The following is a 9,520-nucleotide window of genomic DNA, read 5'->3' as shown; positions in this document are numbered from 1 at the left end:
ACGTTCTGTGACAACTGCGAAGCATGGTTGGTTAAGTAGGCTTGTGAAACGGTCCGTTCCCGCAGGATTCGATGGAGAGGCATCGTTTTGGTTGGATTAGTTTGTCCTGCTTGGCTGATGTATTTGTTGTTAGTCACTGGTTCCGACCAACCAATTTTATTTGAGCGAGATTTCTGAGTCTACGTGTGATGATGGACGTGCCGGTCGAGGAAGAAGTTTGCTAAAAACATGCTTAATTAAATATCGCTGGGCCGGAAAATGCATAATCAAATGACGTGCAGCCAGTGAGTGCAGTGTGACAAAAAAAATAAATAAATAAGGAAGGTAGCTGCCAAACGTGTTGATGCCTTAGATATTACTCTTCCATTTCAGATTATAAGTTTGGTCAAAGTCAAACAACTTTAAATTTAATTAAGTTTATAAATAAATATAGTAATATTTATAATATTAAATTATTTTCATTAAATCAATAATTGAATATATTTTCATAATAAATTTGTAGGTTAAAAATGTTAATATTTTTTTCTACAAACTTAGTTAAATTTGAAGCAGTTTGACTTGATTGACCAAAGTTAAAACGTCTTATAACTTGAAAAGGAGGTAGTATTTTTTTAAAAAAAATAAACTTTATATGCTAATGGTGGAGCAGGCGAGATTCTACTCAGTAGGTTTCTTGTCCTCGTGTATATAATAAGGTGTACTAATCGACAATCAATATGATCGATGTAATACTCTTAACGGATGTGCCGCTAGCTGATTGGTGGATTTATTCCGCACCAAATTACTGACACTTGTCCCTTTTTCTATTTGGTATGCAGTACCATGCGACTATGCGAGTATGACTATGAGACGATACTTGGCTAGGCTCCGTGAAGTTCTTATGGGCCTCAAGAAAACAATCTTAGCTGTTTTTCTTAACCCGTTTTAAAAATGGTATGTTAAGTAAACTAAGATACATAATGACACAATCCTATATAGGCTTACAATTATTGTATTTCACGAAGAAAAAGTACTGTTGAAAAAAACAATTTATGTATGTGAAGATATATACAGTGATTAATATGAAACATGGCGAAAAATAATTTAATAGTGTTACTTCCACATAGTAAAGGATGTCAATATCGCACATAATAATTGTTCACGTAAGATTAACAAATCTATAAAATATAAAGAAAGAAACAAATCAATTTAAGGGTAAAACTTTCCATATCTCTAATAAGTTCAAAAGACCACCAAGGCTAAAAAAAATTTAAGAAGAAAGAACACAAAATTAACTTTAATATTTTATTAAAATTAAATTTTGTTTGTGGCTTATAAAACAATAAATAGGCTATGATGGTACTAACAAGTTTTCAACTTCCTTAGTCCTTACCAAAGTCTTGAATCCTACAAGTTACTTCAAGGTATACTGTCACAAGTCGAATTCCTTTGATCGTCGACGCGCTCTTCGCCAAGTACACCGAGCTCGTCACCGCGTCCAGATTGGGGTCGTCCTCACCATGTTGTGAAACAAACCACAAAGCTGTGACGACTGTCCAGAGTGATTTGTACCAGTTTATAGTTTGACCCCTGTTTCTGAATTCTAATGTGTGGCGATGTGGTGTTTAGTTGTTGTATCGAGTAACTGATAATATTAACAAATTCCATGTGTACTTAACTGGTAGGATGGAGAGAAATTAATGGAAACTGGATTAACAAGTGCGTTGAAATGCCATAAATCATCCGCTACTTCCTTTCATCACCAGTAATTCTGTATCCAGCAATACTACTGATTTGTGGTTTATAGCTCCACACTCCTACGAACGCTAATAAATGTTTGCGATTTTTTTTTTTGGTTTCATAAAAAAACATTTTTTCTCAATTTTCTTGAACGCCTTTATACTTTCCCTTCAAAATCAATGTTCACAAATATGAAAACAACTGAACAAGAGGCCTTGTAATGGGCTGGCAAGAGCAAACAAGGGCAACCTTTCGGCCATCGTGGAATGAGATGGGCTGAAAGAGGCCTTAGGGCTTGTTCGGCCTGTTGCTAAAATCAACCATACCAAATTTTAGCCAAATTTTGATAAGACAATAAACTAAATGACACTTTACCGTCACAACCTTGTCAATCCGTACCAACGTCTGGTAATCTAGAAACTTCTACTCATAGAATTATACCAAAAATTAGTAAGGTGTTAGACTAAACACCATCTTCACATCTTGATCTTGCTAAAATTTTAGCATTACCAAATTTTGGTTAAATGGTAAGGCTTTTTTTTGGCAATGAACAAGCCCTTTGTTCCATTTTATATCCGTCATCTTTTCGTTGAGTTTAAATTGTATGCTTAATACTGAAAATCTTAACCCCTAACTTACAAAACCAGGTTAAATTAGGTCCCATAATAGTATTGAGAACTGATTTCACTAGCGTGACATACTATTTAGCAAAAAGAAAAAACATATAGTGCCCACATGTAAGTGAGCTTGCACCTCTCCCCACCTACCCTCTCTTCTCATCCCTCCACCTCTCCCCTCTCTCTTCCCCAAGAGCTCACCAATGAGAAGAGGGGTGTTGGGCGGCGGCTGGTAGGAGAGGAGCAAGATGGTGGCGACTCATATCCTCACCGACGAGCCCTACATGGGAGGTTGGAGGAGGAGACGACGTGGTGGAGAGGGGATGGAGCGAGGCGGTGACCATCATTAGGGGTAGAGCTCGGGGAGCCACCGTCGGTGTGGAGAGGGTCACTATGGTCAGAATATGACGGACGCTATCCTTGCTTGCATCCGCTGTCAAGGCCGATGGTGGCTGTGAACCCGTGGTCGCCAAAGCAAGAGCCAATGTCCAGATTGTGGCAGTAGGAGGAGCACAATCAGTGGACTCTACAGTTTTGCCATGGGCTGCGGTGATTGGGAGGCTTCGGGTGGCCTCGGTCTCTGGCTCGATCGGATTGGTGAGTGATGCTTCGGCCTCCTGTTTGGGTGGCTCGGCCACCGCGCCTCTCTCATTGCCATCGCCGCCGAGATGGATCAAAGTAGGGGAATGTGTTTGCGTTGAGGTGCACACGATGAGGCGCAATGAGAGCTGTGATCCACAATGAGTAACTGCTCCGTGTGTTGAGACAGTTGCTCACGCTTTACCAGGAGGATGACAGGTGGGTCCCACATGTCAGTGGGTCTCACAATACTTTTTTTTTTGAATGACATAAGGGTCCCACATATTTTTTTATTTTTGTTTTTATTCTAATACCACGTAAGCGTCACGTAGGATAAAAACTTGGTCAATACCGCCACGTCAGCCAAAACCACCTTCAAAACCATCGAGGGACATTGTTTGCACCGGTATTGATAGTTGGAGGAGTCGATATACCCGGTTTTGTGGTTGGAGGATATGAATCATACTCAGGCGATAGTTATGGGAGCCAAAGTATACTTTTTCCAAATTTTTTACAAGAGACCCCATTAAACGTAGCTGGGCTATGTGCCTGTGTTGGACTTCGGACTGGTAGAACAATACTAGTAGGAGTACCATTTTAGCAGTGGCGAAGTGAACCGTTGACAGTTCTTTTGTTTTGACACAGTATTAAATGCAGACGCTTAGCTCGAACTGATAAATATACAGTTCTGCTGATGATGTGCCTATGCAGTGTGCCTCTTGATGACCCGAAGCTTGACGCCGTACTTGAAGTTGCAAACGATCGAGTACTGAAACTCGAGAGGTGACTCCATGCTGGGCGAGTGCCGAAACACGTAGTTACGGTACAGATGGATCACTGACAGTTTGATCTCCTGGATGGAGAACTTCTGGCCGATGCACGCCCTTGGCCCGATCCCAAACGGAATGAACGCGTATGGGTGCCTCCTCTTCTCCTCCTCGCCGTTGGGGTCGAACCGCTCCGGCCGGAATACCTCTGGCTCCGGGAAGTTCTTGGGATCCTTCGCTAGGACTCCTGGTGCCAGCCACACCCATGTTCCCTGAAAAAAACAAGGGTATACTAGTACGGAAACAACGAAGCAGAGTCTGTCTGGAACTCTGGATTATTGGCCGGATCTAGTACCTTTGGAAGGGCATATCCTCCAATTTCAACCTGTTCGCACGTTTCCCTTGCTATCAATGGCGATAAAAAGTAGAATCTCATCGATTCCTTCACGACCTGCATAGTACGCACATGATAAGTGCAATGCTCGGTCAGAAATTCAGGTCTTACTATTCACGACTCCACAATCGAAGACCATAAATACGACCAATGTCGAAGAAGGGCATGCATGCCTGATCAAGGTAGGGGAACTTGGTCTGCAAATCCTCGGCCGTCGGCGCATGGTCGTGTGGTCCGAACCCGTCAATCTCCCTGAGCAACTTCTCCTCCACCTCCGGGTGCTTGGAGACGAGGTAGAGCACCGTGGAGAGAGTGAACGCCGTCGTGGCCGACCCGGCGAGGAGGTGCTCGTAAGTGAGCGCGCTGATGTAGTCCGGCGTAAGAAGCTCCCGCCAGGATTTGTTCGACTCTCTCGCCGCGAGGACGACGGACAGGAAGTCCTTGCGCTGCTGCGCATGCGGCGCTGCCTGGTCGCGCTCCATTGCCGCCGCTCTCTCGGCAACGATTTTGTCCATCTGTCCCCCGAGCGCGAGGTTCACATGGTCGATCTCGTGGTCCGCCGTCCAGGGAATCCTCTTGAGCACCTGCCGGAACGGCTCTTGGAGGAATGGCAGGAGTTGGCCGATGATGATGGACAGTGAGCCGGACAGGTCCATCTTGAGAGACGTGGTCGCGTGCACGTGCATCCTGATGAACTCCGATGATGCCTTGGCCTCCGCGCTGGTATCAGTGGCGATCTTGTCGATGTCGTCGTCATTCGAAGATGCTGATATTTTTGACAGGCCAAAGTCCGTTCCGAACGCCGCCTGGCCGATGACATCGGTGGCGAAGCCGAGAGCGAGATCGGAGAATGTTATGTCCTCTTGGCCATCAAGGTTCTTGGACACGCACTCAATGCACGACTGCATGGTGGGGATCAGGCTAGCCAGGTGAGACGGCTGGTAGATGGAGATGATCATGTTTCGCAACGCCGTCCACCTCGAACCCCTGCATGTGCAGCACTACAGCCATTTTTCTACGTTTGCAACGGAAAAAAGAAAGTACACCAAATATTAAATAACTTTAAAATGACAATTTTTTTCATAACCTAGTGTAATATATGTTTTCTTTCCGTGTAGAAGAACTATATATATGCTTTTTCCACATATTTATAAATTATTTTATTACAGTAATAAAGGAATATTTGTTCACATGTGTGGCTTAGAAATCAACACATTAATTGAAACAAAAATATACACCGTTGATTATAGTAGATCTAGAAAAAGTTTTGATACATGTTTAAATATAATGATGTAGATTTATCAAATATATGCTCTATCTTTATAATTAGATTTAATCCAAATCATGATCCCATACCGGCTAACAAAACAAATTGTTTTCTTTCTACCAACACACATGGGATAAAGCTAGGTCTGGGAACACGAACACAAAATAAACGAAAGATTATTTCAGCAATTATTTAATTAGAAAATGGAATCAAAATCCTCACTTTTAGGTTTGGGCCGAATATGAAAAAGTCCAGATTCTTTCCCTTTTGTCTCTTTTTTGTTTCTAGCCTGTTTCCCTGTTTCCTTTCTCCGTTAAAGTCCAGTTTGCGTTCTCCTAGATCGCCTAGGAAAATAAGTCTAATTAATTTAACTTCCTGTCGCTACATTAGCTTCTTCAAGCTCCAGCCGAGCCACCCCAATCCCGCATCCGATTCAACTAAACCCGTGGAGATAATCTTAAATTAGTTGAAGGCTTTTGATCTATATCTCATACTCTATCTTTTCCCTCAAGAAATTGAAGGAAATCCCATGGAAAATCGCTCCCGTATCAAGCTCGAACTTGAGTTTATCGAACCCTAGTTTTTATCTTTCTGGTGAACTCGAGTCCGATTCAACCAAATTAGCACATTGACGGGCAAAAATGCAGACAAAAAAGAGATGATGAACGGAAAGTTAACAATTTGTAATTAGTTAAAATATTTATGAACTGTAAAAAACGGTCAGCAAATTTTCATATTGATGAATTTAAATATTTAGTGCCAACTCCAATGTGGCACTGACAGAAATTAGAAAAGTAAATTTTAGAATCGATAAATTTATTATTATTATTATTATTATTATTATTATTATTATTATTATTATTATTATTATTATTATTATTATTATTATTATTATTATTATTATTATTATTATTATATGTTAGCTTTGCAAAAAATGTATCAGTATGGATGGGAAATTTCCATACCATTTTCACCCGTAGCTCGCTCTGTCCCAAAATATAGCAACCAGGATTGGATGTGACTCATGCTACTGATACAAATCTGGACAGAGGTAATATACCGTGTCCCATCCAATCTTGGCTTGGTATATTTTGGGACGAGTGACTTATAATATGAAAAAAGAGAGTATCAGATAGCAAATGTGAGTTCAAATACTAGGAATGATACCAAGTTATAAACCATATATGCCAGGCTGTGGAGATTGTTCGATCTGGTTAACGAAACTAGAGGATTTTCCTGTGCAATTTGCACGGAGCTAGATTTAAAAATTGAGTTGAATTTGTATACAACTTTGATTCTGTTTCTATACGGGTCGATTTATGCTACCATATTTAACATTGTACTTTGTATACAATTATATCAATAAATCTCCACCGATGTATTCTAGACCAACACAATTTAACGGTTAACATATTTCTCCTTTTGTCCGATTAAATGTGGTAATTTTTAGGCCTCCAGAGTAAACGCGGTGAAACTCATTTTAGAGCTATCTTAATAATAATATGCTCCCCCTGTCTCAACATATAACTATTTTGAGTTCCGAATCTACATAAGTGCATGTCGAGATCTATAGTTAAAAGTTAATATATTTTAGGACGGATGTAGTAATATATAAATACATTTATATTTATGCAAGAAAGTAAGAGTTATATATCAAATATAATTATACTTTTTTATTTAGGTTTGCTGCAAAGCAGCAGAGAAAAAACACTACTTATATTATTAAGCAAGGATGAAAAGGAAGTATGGAACTATCATGTTTCTCTCTCGAGGCCTAAATAGTACCATGTTATTTGAAGAAAAATAGAATCATATGCACCATCTTGAAAAAGGAAAAGCACCCGATGTGTAGTGATGGAGTTGTGAAAATTTATGGACATGCATGACATAGAAATAAGGGTTGTATATTATATATACTTTTACTTTTACTTCATAGAAAAATGCACGTGCATTGCAACTGGTGAATGTTATTTTAATCTTATTATTGTTATACGGTTTAGCTAGGGTAAAATTCACTGTAGGAATTCGCTTGTTTTTCTTTAGAAAATCATGAGTTGCAATTAGTAGTCCGACTTTTATCTCAAGTTAGCATACAGAGTTTTTTAAAAGAGACTTTTTATACGACTCTTTATTTCTAAAAGCAAACGAGCTTAAAATCCAACTCTAACACGGACTGTATTTCCAAAAGCGAACGATCTTAAATACCGACTCAAACACGGATGACGTATCAAAATACCGGCAAAAACATCTTTAATTTTTATAATAGTAGATATTTGTAGTTTATCAATGTACTAAATAAAATAATAGACTCATGTTTTCACTTATGTTTATATTTATTCGAACAACTTATTAGCAACTTATAAAACTTTTATACTTGTATCCTTAATGATTAAAAAAATATTGTAATAATAAATTACGATGAAAAAACTATGTAAATACTTAAGTATTTTTGTTAAATAAACGATACACAATTTTGTTAAATAGTGGTTTTGTTAATTTTGTGAAATAAACTACAATGAAAAAACTATGTAAGTTTTAGAAGGAGTTATTAATTAAAATAAATATTTATGTAGTGTTACATATGTGATATCCTTATCTTCATATTTGAATATAATTCTATATGATATTAATATCATAGGAGTAATATTAATGGTCAAAATTATCTATTGAAGACTGTCAAAAACTTGCGTCTTATATATTTTTTTTGGTTGAAGATATATAAATTGCAGAAAAAAAAACTCCACTCTTTACAGGAACCAATCTGAGTTGCTACCTACCTTGTGAAGCACAGGCCTTTCTGATTAATAAGAGAATTGGCAATGGCTGAGGGCATGCTTCGGTTAGGAATGCTCTTGAATTTCTTTACGCCCACTTCCTTGCACAGCTCGGCATCCGCCACCATGACCAATGGTTGTCTTCCCATGTGAAATCTACGAGCAAATTAAACTAGATCCAGTTAACCGGGTAGTAGACCCTGGTATTCCCAGTTCTGAGCTCTGCGTTCGAGACAGAGAAGCACCAGTAAGCAGAGGTGCCAGTCACCTGAAGACAGGACCGTACTTCCTTGCGAGCACGGTGAACACGTCCGGCCCGTGCATGGCGAGCAGGTGGAGGTGGCCGATGAACGGCAGGGGCACGGGGCCCGGCACGTGCCGCACTTTCCAGTATGGCTCGTACAAGTAGCCCAACAGCAGGAGCCCCACAGCCATGGCCACCAAGGTGACCGCGTACTCCGCCGTTGAGCCCAGCACTGTGCTGATGATCTCCATCTCACCCTTGCGTCTCTGCCTTCCCCTCTTTGCCTCACTGTCGCAGTTCGTGGTGTGCCAAGCGTTGCTGGTTAAATAGGCTTGCGATTTTGTGAACAGTCCAACGGAGCAGATGGAGAATCAATGAGGCATCCTTGAGAGAGGCATATGGTTTTGGCTGTATTAGTTTCTCCTTAATGAAGTAATAAAACAAGCATAATTAAATCGCGTGCAACCAATTAGTACATCGTGACAAATTTTTTGTTTTCTTCGGGAGGGTAGCTGTCAGATGCTAATGGTGGTTGTCCTGACGTGTTACGTGTATGCACCAGATGACCAGAAACCCCATCGTTGCATGAGTTCATCGCCGTCAGATGGTGAAATGAGTGCCTGTGTCTTCGTTGGCACTCGTAAAATATTGAGCCAACGACTTCAGAGAATAGAACGGCGATGGCCCACCATCCCACGAAAGGTACCAAAAGGTGCTGGACTGCAAATTCGAAATTAACAATTTTCTTAAACAAATGCATAACGTAGTACGATATTTCGTATTGAGAGAGCATAAAAATTATAAATGTACAGTTCTAAGAGAATATAGCGAAAAAAAAAACACCCCATAACAGTGGCTAGGGGTGGACGTTCGGTCAGACAGAAAAATTTGGTCTCGGTTTTTGGTTTTTCGGTCATTTCGGTCTTTGCAAACTCAGGATCGAATTTCATCCAAAAAATCTCAGGACCGGCAAACTCGGTCTCGGTTTCGGTCTGACCGAATTATGCACTAGATTCGAATCAGAGGAGTAGATCAAACAATAAGCATAATACTTACAGTACATCGCAAGAAGCCAAAATCCACAGATGTAGCCGCTCGCTGCCTTCCCGTCGTCCCCGATGGAGACGAATGCGGCCGGTAGGATGGAGGCGGAGGCGGC

At 40.4% G+C, this 9,520-nt stretch overlaps 1 protein-coding gene across 1 annotated transcript; it reads right to left on the bottom strand.

The window, feature by feature from the left end:
* Positions 1 to 3,361: 3,361 nt before the first annotated feature.
* LOC9269315 (cytochrome P450 711A1) lies at positions 3,362 to 8,475 on the bottom strand. Its single transcript, XM_066306786.1, has 4 exons — positions 8,121 to 8,475; positions 4,250 to 5,063; positions 4,038 to 4,133; positions 3,362 to 3,954 (listed from the first exon to the last, which is right to left on the bottom strand). The coding sequence occupies exons 1-4, from the start codon at positions 8,264 to 8,266 to the stop codon at positions 3,619 to 3,621; spliced, it is 1,392 nt and encodes a 463-aa protein (XP_066162883.1). The 5' UTR covers positions 8,267 to 8,475; the 3' UTR covers positions 3,362 to 3,618.
* Between the last annotated feature and the right edge of the window lie 1,045 nt (positions 8,476 to 9,520).

This window comes from Oryza sativa, chromosome 1 (assembly GCF_034140825.1).
Source record: "Oryza sativa Japonica Group chromosome 1, ASM3414082v1".
Lineage (NCBI taxonomy): Eukaryota > Viridiplantae > Streptophyta > Magnoliopsida > Poales > Poaceae > Oryza > Oryza sativa.
This window is presented reverse-complemented; position numbering and strand designations above follow the sequence as displayed.

Bases quoted from the DNA above. Each gene is read 5' to 3' on its own strand.
- LOC9269315 (XM_066306786.1), bottom strand. From the start codon at position 8,266: ATGGGAAGACAACCATTGGTCATGGTGGCGGATGCCGAGCTGTGCAAG. The intron at 5,064-8,120 runs GTAGGTAGCAAC...CTGCACATGCAG, and splicing joins AAAGGCCTGTGCTTCACAAG to GGGTTCGAGGTGGACGGCGT. The intron at 4,134-4,249 runs GCATGCATGCCC...CGTACTATGCAG, and splicing joins AGTTCCCCTACCTTGATCAG to GTCGTGAAGGAATCGATGAG.